Here is a 25,880-nt window from a genome sequence, read left to right as displayed (position 1 = left end):
CTATTTTCATAGCATCAAGGGCCAAGACTTAGTTTTAAAAGCAGAGATGAAAAACACATCAAAGGGAAAAATTTTCTTAGTACTGCATAGTGACGCATCCCATAACAAATGCATGTATCACTATTCCAAAAAAAATATGTTACTCTGCATACCACAAAGTTTACCAGAGAGAGCCTGTGTGGAGATTAGCAGTAGTTAGGTTTGCCGATACGAAAAGCAAATAAACCTGCAACATCTAACCATCTACAGTAATGGAAGTATACACAATGTAGTATTTTCCCTTTTTCAAAGAATAATTACTAATTAGAACATAAAAAAAAACACAGAATCAAACTGTAAATTATTTCATATTTATAATTAAAAACAAAATTAAGAATTTTATTAATGTTTATTATTTTTATTTAAGGAATTTTATAATTTATAAATTATTCAGTCGGTTAATTTTATAAAACATGTACCATTCTAATATTTAAAAAGCCTTTTTCTATTTTGAATTAAAATCCTTTTAAAACATCAATGGAAATTTTGATTATAATTTTTCTTTTTAAAATAATTCTAATTTCTTTTATTAAAATAAAAGCAACTCTTTGTTAAGAAGATAAAACTTCTTCCAAAGAAATAATGTATCAAATAAAAATTAACTTCTAAAGTGCAAAAATCACAACAATTCTAATGTAACACATTTTTTTAATCAGATGTTCAATAAAATTATAAACTTTACAATAAATTTCTACAAGATCTTCCTATAAAATGGCAAAAATTAATTTAGGAACATATGAAATTGAAATTAGAATTCAAAAGAGACGACCCATTGGCTAAAAAGAGAATTAAAACACTAAAACCTGTTTTAAATAAAATCTATAATAAAAATCAGATATTTTGCGAGCAGAAAGGTCAAATTTCATATATGTAGACAATAAAAGCTGTTACTTTAGATATTTATTTCAGCACATTGAGAAGAAAAATGTTAACTTATTAATCCCTCTTTTTAATTATTGGAATGTCATATTATCAAAATCATTAGATTGAGAAAATGGATTTTAAAACAAACTATTTAAGCAACACAGTGAAGGCCACAAAATAATTCTAAATTTAAAAAAACTTTTGCAATTATTAAATTTTAATAATAATAAACTTATAAATCGTCATCTTGTAATTCTAAAGATAAGCAAATCATTTATAAAAAGTTATTTTTAAAATAACATTGACTTAAGTTTAAATTAAATGCCACGAAAAATAAAAACGCAATCCCCTAGTCTTTTCATTATTATTTCGGAGAGGAAAACAGCAACTTAAAAACCGAACAAAGATTCAACAATTTAAAATAGTTGTTTTTTAGAATATCACATCTATACAGATCTTATTTGGAATGCCACACCCATAAAATAACTGTTTTCAAGTTATTTAACATACACAGAACATAAAAAGATTCTAATATCTGAAAAATTATATACATGTCTCTTATGAATTTAAATTTTAATCCTTTGTATGAAATGCTTCATTTTTTTGCAAAGCTATAAATTGCAATATCTGCACTTCAAGAAGCATATATTATTAAATATTCAAAATTGTTGGCATTTGTTATGTCTTTTGTAAATGCTTTTAATTACATTAAATTTCAGAAATAATTTAAACCAAAACACACTGACAAAAGAGAGTTAAGATATAATTTAATATGCAATCCAACACTTTCAATTATAAAAGAATTCAACCACTAAAATCAATACCAATTTTTTGAAATAAAATGTCAAACTTTTACACTAAGCTTACCCAATCATGAAGAGGAGAACTTCGACTACGACGAGTATGACATTTCTCACCAAAGCGAGACTGAACTATTACTTGGGACATTTTAAAGACAAGAAATTTTATATATTTTTCCAATTCAGTTCTTTCTTTTACTGACAACTTGCTTCCAAGATTAGGATTCATTTTCCAAGTATTAATATAATTTGTATACATTAATCAAACAAGTATGTCAAGAAACTTCACATTCAAGAGTGGTTGAAACAGCTTTCGCATAGTACTTTGAGGATCTATAAAAAAGGCAATAAGAAAACAAATATGTAACTCATTTAGATAAATAATTCTTAGTTGCTAACAAACAATTAATAATGGAGAAATTCACAGAGAACTAGCATTGTAGAACATCAAAATAAATAAGATAATAATTACTTCTGGTTTTTAAATATTTTAATAAATATATGACAGACTTACAAAAAAAGTCAGAAATTATTTTATTCAAATGAAGCATAGTAAATGATTTTGTTATAAGCATAAATCTAAAAATGATGGAGAGAATATTAGAGCAGTTACTTTCATATTTTTACAGCGTTTCACCAGAGGAGATTTTCCAAATTTTGGATATTTTCTGATCATTTGTCACTAATCAGAAATAGCTAACTTCAGTGAGTAAAACTGCTTATTGCTCCATTACGTTAATAATGTTCAGATCACGTAGCAGGGAAATACCCATTGATCAATCCAACAAAAATTCAGAAATATTAACTTATGATACATTTAAGAATCGATATTCGTATTCTATCTCTTTAATAAAGTCTTTTCTTTAGAATAAACATTTCGGGAAGAATAATTTAAAAGCAAATTAAATGTATTCAACATAATAAACATGTTTGCTAACAGTGATGTTGTCGAATGCACCACTCAAGTACACCACAAAAGTGCGCACGATCGGAAACGGAGGAAGGCCGAAATTTGAAATCCCATTCTAACAACCGTATCTTTTGCTTGGTGGTTATAACTTATAAAGATAGTGAACCTTATTTATGCGTCGTCATAGTTAGAGATGCATAATCCAATATTTTTTAATCACAAATATTTTTGCTCATGTTATTTTTAAATATTTGGTACAAATAACCGTTATTTCAATCAAACTTTAAAAAAAATATGATTATTAATAATAATTATTTTTATTAATTATAATGTATGCAATTTATTAATTTGAACAGTCTGCTTCATTTAATTTATTCATTTAAAATTAATTTTAATTTTATTTAAATTAATTTATCTAATTTATTTATTCAATAAAGTATTTTCTTAAAAATTGAAATTAAAAAATGCCATTTCTTTAATGTTTTCGTTTTAGCTCTGTATTCTGCCAACCGTTGAATAGAAATAGAAGGTGGCATCATAGGCAACTAGAAGTCAAATCATTGATATTGGGAACCATCGTTTCAAGAAATCATTAATGCCATTAAGCTGTGACTTCACACTATCGAACGCTTTCCTGCGTAGTGATATGTGAATGATAACAACGATTCTATTCTATAATTCTAAGAAAAGCTGATCCATTCACTCTTCAATTCCTTCACAGATTCTTCCCTTTTATTCTTATTATCTAGATTGTATGAATGCCTTCAATTAAAGGATGGGAGAGTGGCTTACTTGGGGACACTCGTGAATAACCTCAATTACAGTGATATGCAGTTTTGAATGATTACAACGATTCTGTAATTTAAAGAATATTCGACTTATTCACTTTTCAACTTATTCACAGATTTCTCGCTTTCATAATACGGCCTCAGAAGAATGGATATCATGAGGAGAATATTATTCCCTAGTTAGTGCTTCCTTTCCTCCTATGGGAGAGTGAGGCGAAGTCCGACTCCCGTAGTGTTACTGGGTTGTTTCTCCCCTCTGAAGTAAGCAAATTGCTCTTTTGTGGGTTCTGTTCTATTCTGAACCCTTGAACAGTGGCGGATTTTGACAACTCGAGGCCTCAGGCGCTAACTTATTCTGAGGCCCCCTTCTATATAAATTGTATTGATGATTAGAAAGTAACGTGTATTAAACTTATTTACACTTTTAAATTCATCTTTATGCTTATTTTATTTATATGATTATATATATATATATATATATATATATATATATATATATATATATATATATATAATATCGTTAGAAACTGTAAAAAGTTAATTAAAAATAACAAATGTTTCCACTAAGAATTTTTTTTAATGAAGGCACATTCTTAAAAGTTACTTTTCATGTAGGTAACATGCCGATTTGATGATCCAGGGGTTCATAAATTACTGAATACAAAAAATAGTTTAGAACCCTTATCTGCAAAAATATTAAAACTTGAAGAAAAATAAAAGTTTGAAAATGTAAGGAATTTTATACTCTTTAATTTGATATAAGCATGTACTGTGAAAACTGGGGAATTTTTAAGACATTCAAGAAAAACTAAAATGGGCACCAGAAAACATCGCTGCAACATCAGTACCGATGTTCGCAGAGAGCGTTGTCAAATTCGAAAAACAAATTCAGACTAGAATTCAGAATTACTCTTTATTTTTTGTCTTGATTTATCACAATTTGAAGATTTTATTATATTTTATTTTCCCTATATTTTGGAGAAATAGGTGTTTTAAATATAATTAAAATCAGTTGTGAATGTGATTTCGAAATAAAGTAAAATTTGATTCATTCAAGTTTAATTAGAAAAACAAACTCATTACACTTTATTGTATTTTTTTATATTTTAGAATTTGTCCTTTATATTAGATGTGAACTAATGGAAATATTGTTTGTATTTTTCTAAATAAAATTTTCGTAAATTTCTTATTAAAATTATACTTCGAATATGAATAGGAAAAATGATAAAAAAAAAATCGTTTCATAATCCATATTGAGAAATCCAAGCATTAACAAATTAAATATACATGCTTAATCTCATATATTTAATACTGTAAAAAATGCAGAGAAACCTTCGCTTTAAAGTGACAACCCACTATTTACATATGGGATTTAAAACTTGCCTTAAAGTATAAAATTCCTTTGTGAAAAAAAGTAAATTACTTACACTAAAAATAGTTTAAATATGAATTGTTGATATAAAAATGAAAACTGGAAACAAAATTTTTATAAAACTTAAGCGGATATTGATAAATTAAGCAGTTTTCTCTTCACCACGTTGTGTACTACGTTATTCAGGACACGTTAAAAAAATCGATTTGCATTTTATGTTATTATTTAAGTTTTGTATTATACATTTTAAAGTATTGATCTTTCAATGAATTTTTATGCGCAATTGAGATTACCCTAAACTATTATGAAAAAAATTTATCAGTCAAAAAAATTTTAATTCTTTTATTTCTATTGTTAAAAAAGAATTTATGCGTGATAAATAAGCAATACATTTTTTGATAAAAAAATGTAAAGGAAATTCGCACCTCCAGTTTAAAATATCTTCGATGATAACGTTTTATGCTTACTTCGTCTATCCTGATTTTTTTTTTTTTTTTAATTTGCTCCATACTATATGACAGCAAAACACAGCAAACAGCACACACACACACACTGAAAAAAAACCCACAAACAGGCTGTTAGCTCTAAACGGCTGCTCCAGAAATTCACCGATCTTTTTCGGGTGGACTCTAATACAGAAATCTGAATCACACGGAGCTCCTCAAAAAATCAAGAACAACTTTTCCTCACTCGAATTCACTCCGAATTGAAATTCGAAGCCTCTCTCTCTGTCTGGGGAAAAAAAAAAAAAAAAACTCGCTTTATTTTTATCAGATATCCGTCTCTGGTTTCTCATTGGTGAACTTGAGTTCCCAATCACCCAATAGCTGCTCAGCAACGCTTCTGCAGTGGTCTAAATTCAATCGATGGAGTGTCTGTTAAAGATTCATCCTTGTGGCCGACATATGTATAAATTTTGCAACTATTAATCCTTCACTCAAACCGCAAATGACAATCATTAGAGTCTTCTATTAGTGTGAGAAACTGGTGGGACATTTCAATTATAGCACAATAGGTGTCCCTCCTTATGTTATTACTTTAATGAAAGGCACGATTTCTTTCTATTTTCGTAGACTATTTAGGGTTTTGAAGTTCTAAAATTCTCACATTCGTCGATTTCATAGTGATAAGACATGTTAATATCATAAAAATTTGCACACATTTTTGGAAAAAAAAAATACACTTGGAATTCACGATTAAATTAAATCAAGTGGAATTCGCATTCACAATACACTGAGTGTGAGATAAAACGTAACGAGGGAAAGTAGATGTAAAGAGAGGGAGTTGATTGACTTCTCCTCATAGGGTTATCGAAAGTAAGTTCAACCATTCAAAAATGTTTCCTGTTAAGCTCGTTATAATTCTTATCGAAATAAGCTGTGGAAAGTGACATCCAATACCTCAGAGTATTCAGACTCCAATATACGCCGATTTCTGCATGCTAATAGGATATTTCTGCTCAGAAACCACTAATGAAAAATTAATCACAAAATATTAAGACATAGAGGTTTTAAAAAATGTATACTTTAATATCGTCTTCTCCCCACTAATTTTTCTATCTTTAACGAGAAGAGAATTTTCTAAGAAGGGAGAAAGGGCATTACTTTTGTAATAAATACAAATATCACATTCTGATTGACCTGAAAAATAAGAAACAATATTTCTGACCAAAGCATAATTAAAATTTAAAGGAAGTATCCCATGACTTATTTCGATCCAACGGTAGTCAAGACTATGAGATCATAGAATTCCGTTCCCAGCTTTGATTCCACAATAACTCACAAGTTGAAGATCGATAAATCTGCTAGTGACACTGTCTTTGAAAGTGATATTTTTTGAAATTAGAAGATAGGTCGAAATCCATACTGCCCAAGGTACTAATTCGGATTTAGACATTAAGATATTTCTGTCAAGCAGTATTTGACAATGCTTTCAAGAAATTCAACAACTGAATTATTGTTTTTGGTACTAATGCTCTCTCAAAAACTTTTATCCAAGTTTTCTTTATATATAGATGAAATTTTATATTTTCATGCCAAGTAAATTTACACTAAATTTGGAAAACTTTTAAAATACTGAATCATATAAAGCTACAGTCCCTCTCTAGTTATTAAAAGCAAAAGAATGCTTTTGAACAGAATAAATGACTAAGATACTTAGAATTAAAATAATTCCGTATTGCCAGCGGTAAATTATTTTTCTGTTCCGTCGAAAGATACACATATATATACTTTTTCTCATTTGCATTACATCTATATTTTGCTGTATATTTTTACAGTTGCGTTAACCTCACGTGTAGTCCGGTGGGTTGGAAGTACGGTGTGGTCGTGGTGTTGCGACGAACTTCTCTGCCTGTTAAATCATATGAAAACAATCAAAAGTTGCTGTTTAATTTCTGTTTTGGTCCTGTAAATTTTGGAGCTTGTCAAGAATAGAAGTGAGAATCTTCTTTCTCTTATGCATTTATGTATTAAAGTATCGTGTACTTCTTTAGAATATAGTATTTGATGCGTGCACCGATTCATTAAAAAAAAAAATGGCTTCTTATCTAAATAATTTGTGAAACAGAAATCAAACGTTGATATTTCCATAATAGTTTCATCTATTAATATATTAAATATTCTTTATCCGTTATTGCGAGCACATGGGTGATTTCTATTTTTATTTTTGAATATTAAAACTGTTTTTATCCCATCGTAGGTAACGATATTTTTCTTTTGTCGTACGAATATTGCTAACGCACCGATCGTTATTTCCGTATATTCGTTTAATTTTTAAAAAATAACATTAAACGATTAATTGGCATGTTGAAATTTGCTTAGCTTACAATGAAACGGAAAAAATGAAAGAAAAAAATGTTTATAGCTTAATTTTCTATCGTATTATCTGAATAAAATGGAATTATATTTAGTAGATTAATGGTACTTTCTGAAATTTCAGTTTGATACGCGTATTACTGTTTTTCTAAGACAAGTTATTCCCGGATGTGCATTTAACTTCAATGGAGAATAAAACCAAAGCTAATAAAAATTCTTGTGTAACTGCCGTTTTGTTGATTTTCGAATGCAAAGCAGTTTGCTTTATATACGAAGTGCAAGTTCTGCGTCTGTAATTGTAATGCCACTTATTTGATTTATTCTTACATGTTTGAAATTTGAACAATAAGTTTATAAAATATTTGACTAATTGCACATAAAATTAATTTTGTTAACTATGAAGGTTTTCCTATTCTTCATATCAGGATTATCACCAAAAATAGTTTTTATTCTAGATGATAACTGTTTGAGGTAAATATTGTGGAACTGAAAATTATCTGATTTGAGATGTGAATGCATATAAACTGTTTGAGAGATAAGTCTTAGCCAGAGTTCAGGGATTAAATTCGATTTGTTTTCTGCTTCTTTTTAATGTTATGAATATTTACACTGCTCATAGAGTGAAATTTTGAAACTAATGAACTTGGACTTGTCAAATTTTGTTGGTTTGTACATGTGTAAAATTATTTAGCCATTTTTTTATATTGCCAATCAAATAATGTATTGAAAATATTGATGTTATTCGTACTTGATAAACGATTCAAACTAGTAAACATGGATATGGAACATTTGATTAATTTTCTTGAGTGAAGAGTTAAAGGAGTTTTCATTGGGAATATAACTGGATATGGGTTAAGCTTTGTTACAGTTTAAAACATTGCATATTCTTTATTAGGAGCATGTATTTGAAATTTTCATCTTCAAAATTTTCATCGCAAACATTAATAGTTAGACATCAAGATTGTTCATCATTGTTGGAGAAAGTAATGTTTATGATTTTGCAAGGTTAATTGTGTAATGAATTTTTATGTAAAATAACAAATTTTGTACAGTATGACTTTGCATTATTTGTAATATGTTCAAGTTATTTGTATTTGATTTCAAGTTACATCATTATTAAGTGAAAAAATTTAATTTGGCTTAACAAAAAGCATAAAAAGTTCACATGAATAGTTTGTGTAAATATCCACGAGTGATAAATTCTCTATAAACGTCTTAAATAAGGCAATTCAACTATGAAACTAAAGAGTTAAAAATTAAAAATGCATAATTTTTGTCACTTTTTAGCCTTTAAATGTTGTATTGTATTTTGTAATTTCTTCATTTTATTTATAGTCTGATAAATATATTTGAATTTTGACTTGCCCATTCTATGAGTCAAATTGATATTAGCCATAAATTTTTGAATATAGAATTTTTCTTAGATTTAACTTGAAGCACTGAAACTGAGAAGTCCAATGTTTAACTACTGACATTTTTTTTTTTTTTTACTCTTATTAGATAAATCAAGACAGAATTTTCTTGAAGTTGTATCTGAACAGAATAGAAATTTGCTTTCTAGCAAATTTTATTTAATAATTTTCAATTCAAATGGTGGAAAAAATGTTTGAATTGCAAGTGATATGTAGCTTTTCCTAAATTTGGAAGATGTAATATTATAAATTATTATTTCCAGCAGTCACTTGCACATTGTAGGAGTTGAGGTAGTGTTGTAACATATATTGCTCAAGAATGAATTTTAGTATTACCTATTTGTTCTTTTTAATCATTTAATTATTAGTTAATAGAAATAGTTATTTTTTACTTTTGAGTTTTAATGAAGAAATTTTAATTAATTTTTTAAGCTAGTGAAAAGCAGTGAAAAAATATTTTAAAATACATTTATAAAATATCTGGTACTATTATGGACAGCACTTTCTTTACAAGTCATTTAATGGAAGTGCATATGCTTTTTACTGCACATATGGAATAGCTAGAAAATTGTATTTCAGAATAGACATGATACATTTACATGGATTTCGGCACTTTTGAAATCAAATTTTTCTGTTCTTAAATAGTTCCACATTGCCTATGAATGAATTGTCCCAGATTCATTCCTATAAAGTTGGTAATGAATAAATTTTGCATTATGTTTTATTAAATATATAGTTTGTACTGTCCAAGAAAGTTTTACTTGTAGTTGTCAATTATATTTTACAGTGTATTTATTACTTTTGATTTGTTTTAAAATGATCTTTTCTGAAAATAAGGAATATTATTGATAAGGGAGGAAAAGGGAACATGCTTTACTTCTGAAAAATAACCTATTTATCATTTATCTCAATATAATGGGACAGAAGAGTAATACTACATAGGAGATGATTAGATATGTTACACATTAGTGATTAAGGTGAATAGAATTCTAATTTGCTGATAGTTTAACATCAGAACCATCCATTAAAAAAAACACAGTTAATCTGATTAACATAAGCTAGTAAAAATTTATGAAATCTTGGAAGATAGTGTAAGTAGACCTGTACCTACCCAATATCTACCTTGTAGATATAGGTCTACTTTGTTTTCCTTAAAACAATTTTAAAAAAGAAAGCAGAATGTATTAAAAATTCATGGAATTCCATAAGAAGAAATGTGTATAAATTCCATGATTAAGATCAAACAATTTTGCTACATATGCAGGAACAACACTCAAGGTTTTATTTTGTCAGTGCTTAAAGAGGTCATCATTGTTTTAAAGCATTAATTCAATATTACTTTTATTTTTTCAATTAATGCTTTCAGTTATGAAATCTGTGAAATTATAAGTAAATTCCTTCGAGAAATGAAAGTTGTAAGTTTTTTTTTTACTTTTTTTTAATCTAAAATTACTTGAAAATTCCCTCTAATTTGTACTTTTTAATGTATTCAGACCCTTTGTGAAATGTATAAGAAATCCTTCAAAACCAGGAAATGAAGGCGAGAGGGAGAAGGGTTCTGAAATTTTTGTTGGTGGAAAGTTAAAATTTAAAACCTTTATTGTAATTATTATGTATTGCTTATTAGAAATTTTTCTGGATGCAATATATTATTTCCTATAGGTTCTCTTCCCCCCCCCCCCTTCTCTCAGAATTTATTAACAATCATGAAGTTCTGTATTTGGATAGAATGTATGGTTCCAAGACATGATTGCAGCGAAAAGATAATACTTGGGCAATTGTATGTGATAAATTAGAAATGTAGTGAATCCTTATTAAAAGTGTGTACATTTTTATGTATACACCCATTTATTCAGTATTTATTTACCATATATGCAAAGACTTCTTGATAGAAGTAAAATAATAATAATAATTCTATAAAATGTTCTTTCTTGGAAAGCTATAGAAGGGTGGAAAGAAGGAAAAGTGGTCTTGTATGATTTTTTTAGTTAACAATTATTTTTGAAAGATCTAGACATCTTTTATTTTCTGAAGCCGTGTTTTAAACTCAGGTTTTTTTATTTTTTTATTATAAAAAGTTTATCTGTAAGAATTGAACACATTTTTTATTTGGATAAAGCTGTAAATTTTTCATCTTCAATCAGAAAAACTGATTAGCTTTGTAATTTTTTTTTTCTCTCTATTTCTGTAAATAAAACAAAGATCCTTTCCATTACATGCTTTTCTGTGAATAAGCATTAAAATTAGTATAATTTAGAACTTATATCCTTATTAAAGAAGTCTCATTTTATACTAATATAGTGAAAATAAAATTGCTTCTATTCTATATTTAGAATAAATTAATTTACTATGCATATTTCATTTCTTAAAGGGATTTGCTAATGTAAATAATTTGTTTGTAAAATTTTAGCCCTTAGGGTAGTGCTATTTATTATATTAGTGATATAGATATTTTTGAAAGTTAAAATTTAGTATTAAATTGTTTAGTGAAAGTTCAATTTTTTTTAATTGTAATAAAATAGTTGTTAAGTTAATTTTTTTTTTTCCTGTTGGGTATCTTGAATAGGATTTTCCTATGAAGTCATCCAAACACACACCATATTGTTGAACATTATATAACTGTTGAAATATAAAGTATATGTAGATTTAAAAATTCATCACAATGGAGATTTTCCAGAAGGGATGTATATTTTTACTTCTTTGAGAAAGTTATAATTTCAAATTCTAGATTTGATACTTCTGATATGTTTACTACTTGGTATTAAAGCAAATATTATTTTGGGTATAAAGTAAATGGGTATCCTTAAAAGAAGCCTTTCATTTAATCCTTTTTGCAAAATTATAAAAAAATTCCTCTTTTGGGCTTCCATTGCTTTGTGTAAATGAGAATATTTTATAGCATGTTTTCTTCCGTAAATAGATTCAAATTAATTCAGCCTTCTTATTGATATTCAACAACTGTTCAAATATGTAGGTTTCATGTATTTATGATGACAGGTGTTTTCTCTGTATTTGATTTAGCATGTTTCTTTTGCATTGGAATTCAGGTTCTTCCCCCCCCCCCATTCTTACCTACATAAAGTTTTAAAAAACTTAATTAACTATTGTATTTTATTGGAAACAGTTGCATACTACATCCATTTTATTTAAAAAATGATTTAATTGAATATGACTAACTCTAGGGAAAGGATATATATTAGACTTCATAGTTGGAAAGTTCAGTTTCCTCAAACTAAAGAGAGGAAAAAAAAGAAGAAGAAAAAAAAAAAAGATAAAACAAATTAAACTTTCTACACTCTATAAATATTTGATATAGTTATGTAATTTGAAATAGCTTCTTATTTGCTAGAACATAAAGATTATTTCAGTAATGTGATTTAGTTTAGCAATTAATTCCTCATCTCCTTTGATACTTTTACCTCTGAATAATTTTTTCTCTAGCTTAATGATGTTGAAGGGCAAAAAATTTTCATTCTTGAACATAAAGTTTCTGAGGAAAAAAATTAATGAATCATTTATGTAGCTATATGAAAAGTACTTAGAATTTTTTGTTAAAGTTCTTTCAATTATTTTTTTTACCCATCTTTATCTGATGAGTATACATTTTGATTTCTGTTAAAATTAATTAATGAAATTATGTGAAATACTTGGAAAATATTTTAATTGAATGCTTAGGAAGCTAAATTCTTTGTTATTAAAAAAATATTTGTTATTAAAGTAATTCTATTTTTAAAATTAGCTTTTTTATTTTATATTATATATATAATATTGCCCTAGAACTAAAGTTGTTTTAACTTTTAAATGATTACTGTCACAATTATAACTTGCATTGTAGATAATTGAAATATTCTTGGCTTGCACACAGGTTAATGACAGAATAAAGTCTGCTTTGAAATCTAGATATTTACCAATGCTAGTATCCGTTTTGTAATTAGTTTTAATTGAAATAATGGATAACCAAACTTTATTTATGGTTGTATAACTAATGTAGTATTGCTTTTGTTAATATATTGTTTGTTTTGCTTTAATTGCTGGTGTTTGAATAAAGGTACATGTTTATCTTTTAGAAATGAGTTCTAGTGAGTGTTACAAATGCCACAAGACTGGCCACTTTGCACGTGATTGTACATCGGGCGATAGTCGTGGTGGTGGTGGTTATCGTGGTGGCCGAGGCGGTGGAGGGTACCGTGGAGGTCGTGGAGACTCAAGGTCATCCTCTAGAGGTAAATGCTTATATTTTATTTCCATTTAAATAGAATTGTAATATCTATGTATAATAATTATAAAATGGTTTCAGGTAATTTTTAAAATTCTTAAACATAGTGTTAAATATTTATTTTTTATATATCGGTACGCTTTTGCATTTTGTGAATGTTTCTTATTTGGAAAATTTCCAAATGAACTTTAACTCAACTTTTATCTTCACATGAAAGTATCTCTATATAGATGCTTTATCACTGGGGATGCAATAAAATTTTGGAATAATTGGGAAAGAAATTTTTAAATTTCTATACCTATCTTGATTTTAAACTGAACTAAGTTTAATAAATATTGAAGCAATATTAAATGGATAAAATGTAAAATTTTGTCTTTCTAAAGATTTTTTTTTTTAATATGGTCACGGCAGTGTTAATATCTTGAAATGTTTGTGTTTAAAAATGAGAATTGGTACTCTAGTGTATTTTTTTAAGAGATATTTCGTGTATGGATTTCAAATCAGTAGATCAAAATCTCAACAGAGTGAACCTTGATTTTGACAAAGGCTCGCTTTCAGTTATGCAAGCTATATTTGAACTTTGTAAAAAAAATATTACAAATATAATTGTGAATTAGTTTGAAACAATTTATTTCATTGTTTTTTTTGTGTGTGTGTTTCTAAAGAGGCGGCCCTGACATACACATTTGTAAATTATTTTTATTGCATTTTTTTTTTTTTTTCTGATTTAGTCGACCTGGATTCTAAACATGCCACTAAAACCAATTTTTCTCATTAATTTCAATATGATTTACATAGGTGTCAAACCATAGTATAGGTTGTGTTGAAAATATCTCCTATTTACATGTCAATAAAACTTTTTTTGCTACTGTCTTTAAAATCAATTCATTTTATTTACACAATTTTCATAGTGTACTAGATACTTCTTGGTTTACCTGAAAAGCAAAAGGAGTATTGTTAAAAATTGTTTTGTTTAGCTCAAATTTTCAACCTTTATAAGGTGTTTTTAAGAATAATCTATTACATAATTCTTTAAAAACAAAGTGAATTTTTTTTCTTTCTGTAAAAAATGCACTTTTTTTTTTTTTTTTTTGTATATTTTAGTTAAAGTATTTAGGAAATTGTCTTATTCTACCTTCTTCTAGTTAGCCATTTTCTTTTTAGAAATGCTACTGTCCCTCATTCTTTATTTTTATTTAAAGAATCGTCATTTAATTATTTTATAGTCTGTCTTTTTAAAAAATCTTATATTTTTAATAGTATTTCTTTAGTTTTTGATATTCTTTTAAATAACGAATTAATTTTTGCATGGTTTTGCAATTAGATATTGCTATTTACCATTTAAAAAATAGTTTCAGTATTACAATTTTGATATTTTTTCTTCCTTTAATGACATGTTTTGAATATAATTGCTTAGGAATGGGCCAATGCAAAGTTTTGAAATATAGCTGGTTATTTGGTTGTTTTTATCAAAAGTTGGTCCTTTATCTCTGAATTTCTGTAAAGTTTTTAAATTTGCATTTTTAAATTAAAATTTTTTAGTTTGCGTACTTACTGTGTGTCTTGAGCATCTTCTAAATTCTGGTTATATTATTTTGCTTCTTCTGTGCTAATAATAAAGGTGAATGTGTGTATGTGTTGGCACTCTACAGACCAGACTGTTTGACCTACAGCTGCCTAATTTGGCATACATACACCTTGGAGATCGGGAATGTGCAAGTATCAATTAACCCTTTGCACTTGGGAAAAGTAATCCGATGCATAATTATTCACTTAATTTATGGACTTGTTTATTACATCAAAAAATAAATACATACAATTCTTTCAAGTTGAATTTCCTTGAAAAAATGAATCTACATCTTTTTACCATTCTGTAGGTGTTTTTAACAATCAAAATTGAAAAATAAATAAAACGTCAAAATGATGCACCTGTCTTGAATGGTGAGCGAGAGGCACCATTCGAGTGGAAAGGGTTAATTTTCGTAAATAAATTTTGCAATATATTTTATGTCTTGGTATATATGCTTATCATGATTCATTATTAATAAAGTTCAGGGTTTTTTTCCAAGCCTGTGTCATATCTGCTGCATGCATTTATTACATTGATTTCCTTTTGGTGCTTTTACTCAAATGTCTTTGTGTAATCAGTTTTTTCTTATAGCATCCTGTTACAATTGTGGACGAGGTGGACATTTTGCTAGAGAATGTCATGAATCTGATAAAACATGTTATTCTTGTGGAAAGTCTGGTCATATCAGTAGGGATTGTGATCATGATGAACGCAAGATCACTGTAAGTTCATATAGAATTTCTTTTCATCCGATTTCTCCCCTTTATTATGTTTTTAATATCAAAATTTCTAATCCAGTATTGCACTCAATTACTTTTTAATTTATTAGTGTTATCAGTGTGGAAAATCGGGACATGTATCTCGTGATTGCCCTGGTGAAAGAGATGATCGCAAGTGTTATTCCTGCGGAGATACTGGTCACATAAGCCGTGACTGCCCTGAAGGTGGGAACTCGGCTGAGATTGACGAGACTGTTTGTTATAGGTATGTGAAAGCTATTTATATTGTTTATTCTTAACTTCCTATTGAACTGAGTTTTTATCACCTTTTTATGGATTATTTTACTATATGACATATATATTTTAGCATTTCTATTCTTGGAAGCCATTCATTTTGAAGTTTTGTACATGGTTCCCTGTTTGACGGAAAACATAATTTTGATTTGCGTAGAACAGACTAATTCTACTTTAGTGTCTTCTGAGAAAAATATTATAAATTATTTTATAATAGTGAAAATCAATTCATCCTTTCAAACCATTTCTCTGTACTTCCTCACTTTACCTTTTTATTTTTTTAATTTTTTTTTTGCAAAAGTATTACACAATTAAAAGAAATTTTTAATTGGTCAATCAGAATTATGGAAATGCATGCTAGGTGAATGATTCTTTTTCATTGAATATTTTTTCATTTCAACTATGTGAAATTTGAATTGTTTTGTTTTACTAGATCATTTTGTTAGTGTACTTAATTTACTTTTTTTAAACATGCAACTGAAAAAGCATTTTGGCCATGCTAAACTAATTTATTACCTTTTTAATGACAATTGACTCATTTAGAGCATTTTTTGTTTAAAGTGTTTTTGAATTGCAAAATTGTGATTTAATTTGAGAATGTAGGAAACAGCTTAGCACTCTGAAATTTTCATTGTTATTGAGGGAAATTCCAGATATGCCTTGAACCATTTGCAATTCTTTAGTTTTACCAGATCTTAGAATATTGATCCCATACATTTTTCTGTGCCTCTCAGTTTTAAGCAAGTTTTAAATAAAGTAGCTGAGTGCTACAGTAATTCTTCTAGACATTTGTCACAGTTGCTATCATTTATGAAATTGATATACATTCTCAATACAATACAATCTCCAACATGTGCTGAAGAGATTTTGGTTTAGTGAAATATTATAACAAGCCTTTTTTTTTTAGCTATGGTAAAGAAAATTAAACTTCAGCTTTTTTATTTTTATGTCTACAACATAAAGCTTGAAGAGGCAAGTGCTCTCCCACTGTTGAACTTTCTGTTAGAACCTAAATTGGACTCCAGAGCTTTTACTTCCATGCTGAATTTGTTTTATGTTAATAGAAAATCTATATCTGGGGAATTTTTATTGTCTCTAAATGCCATGGATATAACTTTCTATTTCTCTTAATATTTGTATCTATATTTTGGCAAATTCATTGAGTATTTGTTGGGAAATATTTATCTTACTAGTTCAACATTTCTAGTGTTAAGATGCACACTGACTGCCTCAAAGATAAAAATTGCCTTTCATACTGTAGTTTTCTATTTGATCTTAAAGCAGCCAACTTTGAAACAGGTAGTCCGAACGTTTGTTCAGTATTTAGATAGACTGATATCATATTACTATAAAGAATTTCGATTTTTGAGATTCTTTTATGTTTTTAGATATTGTGCTTATATTCAGTACTTATCTAATTGTATATTGGAATGAGAGACTAGATTATTATATCAATTTACTTGTATATGGATGCATTTAACATTGTTACAAAACCCTGTATATAAGTTGCTAAAACAATTAAAAACTTTGCTAAATATACTTTCAAATATTTGAAAAATGATTAATTATTTTTTAATGTATGAAAACAAAACTCGTATCTGGAAAACTTAGGTTTTCAAAAGTTATCGTAAAATAGTGCAAAAATGATTTATTTGATAATGTAGTCTTCCTTATTGAGGGAAAATGTTAAGATTTCATTTAATTTTTAACTGCAAAATAAATTTTTTAATTTTCTGAGTATGTGCTTTCTCCCCAAAAAGTAGTTAAATGCAAAAATTGTTAACTCTAGATTCATCAGCCTGCCTGGTAAAATATTGTATTCTATACAAAAATTATGCAAAAAACAAATTTATAGAGATGATAATATAGAAATTGTTAAAATATTATCATATAAAAATATCGATCAATAAAGTGAAAGCCATATCTTCTATTTGTTATAAGCACTTCAAGTAAATTGCTGGAAAAGTCTTCTGCTTCTTAGCCAATAGTCAATAAGAGGGCATTTTCTTGTTTTGCTAGTGGATAAATCAGATTTGTAAGAAGTACAAAGTCTGCCTCTTTTCTGTTGCTTTTATTCTAGCATGTGACAATAGAAGCAGGAAAGGACATGGCAATTTCCATACATTTTTTGAAATTGATTCTTGAAAGAGATAGAATGGGAAGTATCTAGTGAAACTGCTCCTTTTCGATTTCAAATATAGTGAAAGAATGTCATATACATTCAAGGTGGCCAGCCGACTGGGAAAATCGGCAATCGTCAGGAAATTTCGGGAGATCTGAAAAAGTCGGGGAAATTTGTTATAAAACTGAAATTTTTTTGAATAAATCGGTAATCTTTACCGAACATAATTTGCTGGTATTTTTTCATAAGTAAGATGAAACACCGTTAGCTACTAATGATATATCTTCCAGTGTTTAATATATTTGCAAAAAAAAAAAAAAAAAAAAGGAAGGGTTTTAAGTTAATCTGAAATTTAATAAATGAAAATGTTTTTTGTTCTGAGAATGAAATTTTATTTTACATTGATTTAAGCTTAAAGATTGGAACAATTTTTCAAATAAAATTAAGAACATATTGTGCAATAATTAAAGAGAATAAAATGAAGTGACATTGTTCTGAAGATAGTGGAAATATCCGAAAAATGTCAGAGAAATTTCTTCAAAAACAATTTTAAACGGTAGAAATGCTGGCCACCCTCCATTATTATCTAAAGATTAAACTATGTTGATTGTGTAGATATACAATAAAGCTTCAGTTTGTATAGTAGAATTTTGGAAGTTAGCCACAGATAATGAGAATAATTCAGAATTGAGTAATATTGGTGGATAAATGTTACTGACAGCCTAGTTACTAATTATATTAAGTAGACCAGGATAAAGAAAATAATCTGTTTCTTTTTTAATGGCATTAGTTTTGTCAATAATTGAGTGTCTTATGTATTTCAATACATGAAATTTCTTAAATTCTGCCTTACAGAAAGAATTATTGGAAAGTTTGTGGTGAACTCATAGAAATAATTCAGTACTGATAAATTTGTAATTTATGGAGAGAATAAAAGCAGATATTATTTTACACAAGTGAAACTTCTCTGAAGCAAAGTTTATAAATGTCAGTTTTTTTGTTGTTTTTTTTTCTACTACTGCCACATTTATTTTTAATGAAGCTTTATGGCAGAAGATATTAAATTGTAATATTTTTAAAACTAGTGCAATATGTATTGCATTTTGTTCGTAACAAGGGACTTATCTGTCTTAAAGGTTAGTTGAAGTGAAAAATGACTTTTGAATATTGATAAAATTTCCCGTTTAAGTATTCATCTAAAATGTAACATACTGTTCAGCAACGGATTGTAAAACCCTCCGCACTGTTGCGCATCCGTTAGGATGGGTATAATTCGTCAATATAGGGGTGAAAGGAGGAGATGGTTACATTTACTAGTATCTAATAGGGGAAATCCGAGGTCAAAAGGAATACCGGAAATTCACTCATCATTGCGCGTTTCACCCCTTAATTCAGTAAATTAGCATTTGTTTACGAAATACCCATTTTTATGAACTAATATAATGTATGGCAATTCCATAATGTAAAATGTTATTTCTTTCTATAATGAAATTGTTTAACTATTAGTTTTTAATAGGTTAACTGAATTCTATTGATACTGACATAAAAAAATTTTGTTGTAATTTACTTGATTTAAAAATCGTAATTGAAAATATTTTGGCTGTCTTTTCTTATTTTGCAAAAAAGAAAGAAAACTAAAGATTTATTTGCTTTCAGTGCAAGTCTTGAAACAAGTTTCTAATCAAAGTGGATTTTTTTTACTGCAGCCGTAAAAGTATTGTTTCATATTTTTATGGGAAAATATACTTCTTGTAATTTCAACTCAAAAAAATATATTATTTTATTTCTATTTCATGATTGTGCAGTAAAATTTCTTTAAAAGTTTCTTTCATAAATTATTTTGGATATTTAGTTTTTATCAACAGCAAAATGTGATTCTATTCATCTAATACATTTTACAGGTTTTATAAAATTTATCAACTATCTGTAAAATAAAAAGCCATGAATCATTCTAAAAATATTAATTTCTTCAGCAGTTTAACCAGCTTTGGATAGAGAAGTAAGAAAATAAGTAAAACAGAAACTAAAGCTAAGGGAAACAATTGAGCTGGACGGGCATGAGTATAAGAATAGCTATGAAGCGTATGTCACTAGAATAATCTATATTTTTGCAGCATAGCAATGGTACCAATCGCCATCTGTTTAGTAACTGCATAGTTAATACTTCCATCTCTTTTGATATTTGCTGTGCATATCAACATTAAACATTAGATTTGAAATTGGCAATGCTCTTACAAATTTTGCGATATTTTCAATAAATTCTTTTAAAAATGTAAATTCTTATCTTTTTGTATTGATAAATTCAGTATTAATGAATCCTTTTGGTATTAACTCCATTTTTGAAAGAAAAAAAAAACCCCTTAAATTATATTATCAGTTTAATTTATTATGGGCAATTAAAATCTTCAGATGACTGAAATGTGTTTTTTTTTTTCAGTTTAATTATATATGTTTTTTCATCTGATTTGAATTTGACACTGTTTTTGTTTGTCAAATAGATATATTATCATACATTTTGAGATATGTTGGTACTCCAAATAAATAATAATCAGAACTCTCTGATAAAAATACAACTTGTACCAGATCATTCAAAGATTAAGTAATAAAGAATATTAGTTTTACAAGTCATGCACAACAAAGTTTATTGAGACATAATTCGGAGAAAATGCATCAAATTTCGATTTCCTCCCAGTAGATGGTAGTGCAGATTATTTTGAATGTATTTCAGTTGGTGAACTCTTGTTCTGAGATTTCCTTTGTGGTGCATTTATTGATGTTCAAGTTGGCACTATTCCAGGAACAAGGAATATTCATATTAGGTTATTTATTATTTTGCCTGAAAATCATTCTCAGTTATTGAATATTTTGAAAGAAGCACCCCAATGCAATAGTATGAAATAATTTAATGTTAACATGATTATTTCTGTTTCTGGACAACTGAGTCAGTAGCTGATGGGAAAAGTATCGGTAGTTCGTCAATTTTGGGTATTGACCAAAAAAAAACCCATCACCATGGAAATGTGATATTGTGAAATGTAAGAATCAATATTGTGAAAAAGTTACATCTTTGGCCATATTAAGTTGAGAGTTCAGGAATTGAAGCCTCCTAATCATGTAAAACAATTGATCTGTGCATGGTTTCACTCTTTTGTGGTGGAACATGACATTATTAAATTAGACAAGGTTTTTTTAACGAGGTGAGGCTATGCCTAAAACCAAATGCCAGAATTTGGTCGAGTAATAACCCATAAACTTCTTCATTCTCAAAAGTTTGATATGTGGTGTGCAATATATCATCACTGCATAGTCTTATAAACCATTCTTAACACAGAACTGTATGCAAACATCATTGCGTAGTTCATTTCATTGCTGGAAATTTAATGAATGTTATTGCTGATTCCAGGTAGACAATCTGACGTCACACTTTAAACTGCACTTTGTGTATCTTTTGAATGAATTTTTTGATCAGTGCATTGTTTCCTGAAATTGTGGCTACTATTGCTTGCCAGATTTATCATCTCATTTTTTTTTTTTTTTTCGCTGCAGTCTTATTTTAAAAATATGGTTTTTGGGAATAGTTAGAACATGATTGCTGAGCTGAAAGCGAACATCGCAACAACTATTTCTAACATCAATAATACTGTGTTCTACGAAGTCACATAACATCTGGTTAAACAAACAGGCTTTTGTATTAAATAAAAACGGACTTCTTCAAAAAAAATTTAACTCATTGTAAGTTTGCTAAAAATAAAAACCAACATTACAACTAATCTGTGATACTTTTTTTCATTTAAATTTTGTTCTATTCTTACATGCAACTAAACTTTGATGCACGTAACTTTAAACTCAGCCTGCATATTTCATGGCTTTTTATCAAATTCTCTATAAACATTGCAAAGTATTGCATTTAATTTAAAGTGAAACTTTTTTTTTTTGTTTTTTTTTTTTAATACTTGCATTATTTTTGGATATTTTATCAGAAACATTTGGTATTCTATATTGAAAACTTGAACAGAATGTCTACCAGCCATCAAAAAGTTCTAAATTTCCATCTATATTGACAACTCAGTTTTCAGTATGTGTAAAGCTAAGCGATAACATTATGCCATATCATTGTTCCTGAATATTATTTTAATGTACTTAATGCTAAGTGATATATTTGGCAAGAATTTTTTTCGAACATTAAAAATTAATATTCTGTGTTTTAAAATTCTTTTTGAAACATAGTTTAATTTCTGGTAGTGTTAATGCTAGTATATTACTCCAATATTCATTAAAACACATTGCACAATACCTTGGTGATGTGGTCACGTGTGGCTTTCTGTACATTGTCAAAATTTATAGTTCACTATAATGTGCAATATTTTTTCATTCAGTAAGAATTCCTTATTTTAAGCTTAATGTAGACATAACAGTCTTGGGAATAATAAATTTAAAAGAAAAAATGTCTTATCTCTTTAGTTATCGGAACTCATCCCCATTTAAAATGGGGAACCTATTTATTAATCTAAATGCTGATATCTTGCTGTTATTACTACTTGATAACAGTTTGTAACTTAAAATTATGTATCTGCTTCTTTATTTTTTAAAAAATGGGTTGTACTTACACCATTTAGAAATTTTGTTGAAAAGTACTGGAAATTTGCAGATGAAGGTTTTGAGGTCCAATGCTTTTTTTTTTAATTCCCTTTTCCTAATAAAATTGAAAAATTTAAATGAAAAATTAAATGCATGAATTTTGAGATATTCTTGAATTTTGCTATCGTTCATTAATTGAATTATTTTAAATCTAAATGATTGTAAAAGAATAATTTTTTTTTTTTTTTTTTTTTTTTTTGGAATTTGGTAGACACTCTGTCAAATAATGATGCATGGAAATATCCTTTTCCCTTCTTTTTCTTTCTGAATCATGGTAATTGAATTTTGTAATGTTTTTTCCCATGTTTTAATCATACAAAACATGTCAGTTCTTTTATTAGATCCTTCTACTTCATACTTATATTGCCTGTTCTTTATGCAGATGCAATGAAAGGGGCCACATTGCTCGTAACTGCCACATGAGCCGACCTAATAAGTGCTATTCATGTGGAGAGGTTGGGCATATTGCTCGTGAATGTGAAATGAAGGCATAAGCCTCCCATTTGCCCACGTTGCAGCCTCTGATGTCATTGAGGAATTGGCCCAATCATTTTGATGCAAGCGGGAAGTATGCTCCTCCTGAAGGTCTAGTTTTGACTTGTCAGCCTTTTCCCGCAGATGTCTTTGAATTCAAGTGTGTATCGTCATGTGTATTTGGAGAGCAGAAGGAATAGTTTATTTGGGCTTAAACAAATGCATTCAGATCCAGAACTAGATGGGGTGAAGCACTTAATATATATAAATTCACTGGTCTCTGTTTGCATTTATAAGTTAATATTATGAGAAGGAACATTTTGTGGGAAATGTTCACAAGGTTGTCATCGTGGGGAGGGAAGGCATTAAAAATATTGTTTTTATGTCTTGTTCATTTAAGTTTCTTCAATGAGTGTATGCAATTTCAATTCTAGATATAAAGAATGTACTGCACTTTTAGATTGTAATTGTAAAAAGGAGAGAGTAAGAGAAAATGTAATTTTTTTTAATTGCGTCTAGTGTTTTTTCACTTCCTGATATATGCTATAAGGTAATATATACTTTTGAAATTGTATTTATATTATGAACTCATAAAGTTGAATTGAAATAGAGTAATTAAACTGTAACAACAAAATTGTCAGCAAAATTCTCTTTCATATTTCATTTATCTAATTTGTTGCAGTTTTTAATTTTATAAGAGAAGACATTAACATATATTGAAAAATTATACTGTGAATTGAATGGTATTACCTTGTATTTTTGTTTTATTCTTTTTTAGATAAACTGGAAATCTACATTGGTGCTTTTTGTGATAATGCATACTACTGTCGTCTGCAGACAAATAATTAAATCTACATTATATTTTGATTCCTTTTTGTTGATTGGCTTAAGAATATGCTTTTTGATGTAAAATTAAATGCATCAGATTTTATTATTTTCACACCCACATTTGTGGCTAATTTGTTAACATTTCATTGAGTTTGAACTGTGTGTTGTTTATGAAAGCAGTTGGAAATGTAATCTTCCATTGACATAGATTTTATGATTTAACAGTTTGGTTTCTGAAACCTCTCATACTTCATATTTAAATTGAATGTTAAAACTTTGATGGGGAATTTTATATATATATGGATGAAGATGTAAATACATGTTTTTGAATTATAAGGAACTCTACATTTTCACAATCTGATGCAATAATGCTTGTAAATACATATGTGCTGTATACGTTTATGAAAAATTGGTGTGAAACTGTTTATATTGGAATAGGCTTAGAATGTCGTATCTACAATTTTAAGCCAAGTAATATATCTTGTATTGAGGGCAATAAGATTTTATAATACTATTATTTTTTAATTGAAATAACTAGAATCTTGTTGGCAATCAACTTATGATTGAGTAATCTTCTAAACCATTTCTAGCCTTATTAAAGTTTACTCTCTGCATTATTTTACAAGAAAAAAAATGACGAACTTTCGAGGTGGTGTGGCAAGATATGCATCCTTTAATAAAAAGAAGAGCTGAATACAGCATTTGTTTTATGAAGATATTATCCTATTAAGAGAGTGAGAACAGTTTGAACTTTTTATATTAATATTTTTATAGATTTATTTGTAGATGAGGTAGAGCAATAAAATTGTTAATTTGTTCAGATTTTTTTTATATTTTCAATCTTATAAAATGTGTATAAAAATGATTGTACTAAAGATTTTACTTCAGGCGGTAGTGTTATGCAAAAGAATCTGTTATGTGCCATGGTTATGACAAATAAAGTTACTGCTGAATTATTTGTTTTTTATTACTTACATTTTTTAAGCAATTTTGTTCTTCTCTTGGAATAATTCATTGTATAAATTGTGATTAAAAAAAAACAATGTACTTTGTATATATGTTGAGAAAATTAGGAATTTCAATTAATGAAGGGGGTTGAAAATCCTTATCCTGAAACATCTGCATTTTCTATTTTCTTAAGTAAAAGAATTTAGACGAGTCTGAAGAACTTTATATATTGAAAGCATCTTTTGTGATGTTTGATTATATTTGAAAATTTCCTTCAGAATATAATATATATAGGCAAAACTGGCTAACAACGTATGTCCCAGTGACAAAAAGTTCTCCAAATTGCTTTAAAAACTGGGAAAGCATTATTTTACAAAAATATTACATTACTATTTAAAAGAATATTTTATGTGTTCTATTTAATGTAGAAATTAGTCTTCAAAATTGGATGTTAATATCTTCATGTAACAAGCTAAGTATAAGTTTTATACTATATATATAAAGAAGTATAAGAAAGGCACCATTGGTTCAAATGTCTGAAATTTTAGAAATGTGATTATTAGCAATATAAAAGAGCCAATTTTAGCCAGAATCAATTTATCCTGACAAGCATTTATATAATTACTTACGACAGATACATTTAATTTTTTAAACTGAAATTTATGTAATTTAAGTTGACAAACACTTTTAGAGCAGTTCGCAAACACTGACGTTCTTCAACCAGCAGACAGAACAAAACTTCAATGGAAATTCAGAACTTGTAATTTCTATATACTATATAGTATAAAGAAGGGCATGGTATATCACTAATACCTCAGTGATTTAAGTGTGTTTTACCAATGAGGCATCAGTGCTATGTCTTGTCGTGCTAAAAGTGTTGCTTTTTTCAAGAATTTGAAAAATAAAAATTCTTCCATTCGTTTTACTCTTATTTGCATAAAAGGCATTTTAATTTCCCGCATTACGATGGCTATTGATCTTGTTAAAAAATTCATTTTTATATAATCGTTATAAGTGCAGAGAAAGTAAGCATTATTCTGTTGACTGTTTGTCGAACTACATAGTTGAGT

General features: G+C 27.9%; 2 protein-coding genes across 4 annotated transcripts in view; one reads left to right on the top strand and one right to left on the bottom strand.

Annotated features, from left to right (window-relative positions):
• LOC129959055 (autophagy-related protein 13 homolog) overlaps positions 1-2,697 on the bottom strand; it is a 30,466-nt gene extending 27,769 nt beyond the window's left edge. The window contains exons 1-2 of one of the 2 annotated variants that reach the window (XM_056071850.1): positions 2,317-2,697; positions 1,771-2,036 (exon numbers count right to left, since the gene is read on the bottom strand). In XM_056071850.1, the coding sequence (XP_055927825.1) occupies positions 1,771-1,962 (192 nt within the window). In that variant the 5' untranslated portion in view covers positions 1,963-2,036; positions 2,317-2,697. The remainder of the gene's footprint in view (positions 1-1,770; positions 2,037-2,316) is intronic. The other variant, XM_056071849.1, reaches the window with a different exon arrangement.
• Positions 2,698-7,047: 4,350 nt separating this feature from the next.
• On the top strand, positions 7,048-24,818 carry LOC129958473 (DNA-binding protein HEXBP-like). Of its 2 annotated transcripts, none has more exons than XM_056070971.1 (5): positions 7,048-7,210; positions 13,069-13,224; positions 15,379-15,509; positions 15,617-15,771; positions 22,943-23,733. In XM_056070971.1, exons 2-5 carry the CDS (start codon positions 13,071-13,073, stop codon positions 23,052-23,054), a joined length of 552 nt encoding a protein of 183 aa, XP_055926946.1. In that variant the 5' UTR covers positions 7,048-7,210; positions 13,069-13,070; the 3' UTR covers positions 23,055-23,733. The 2 variants fall into 2 exon arrangements, with proteins under 2 accessions (XP_055926946.1, XP_055926947.1); XM_056070972.1 differs by lacking the exon at positions 22,943-23,733 and adding an exon at positions 23,813-24,818 and having other exon boundaries at positions 7,051-7,210.
• Positions 24,819-25,880: the final 1,062 nt, after the last annotated feature.

The sequence above is a fragment of the Argiope bruennichi genome, chromosome X1, assembly GCF_947563725.1.
Source record: "Argiope bruennichi chromosome X1, qqArgBrue1.1, whole genome shotgun sequence".
NCBI lineage: Eukaryota > Metazoa > Arthropoda > Arachnida > Araneae > Araneidae > Argiope > Argiope bruennichi.
This window is presented reverse-complemented; position numbering and strand designations above follow the sequence as displayed.

Coding starts and splice junctions, on each gene's coding strand:
- LOC129958473 (XM_056070971.1), top strand. CDS start 13,071: ATGAGTTCTAGTGAGTGTTACAAATGCCACAAGACTGGCCACTTTGCA. Junction 15,510..15,616: donor ATGATGAACGCAAGATCACT/GTAAGTTCATAT, acceptor TTAATTTATTAG/TGTTATCAGTGTGGAAAATC. Junction 15,772..22,942: donor GACGAGACTGTTTGTTATAG/GTATGTGAAAGC, acceptor TTCTTTATGCAG/ATGCAATGAAAGGGGCCACA.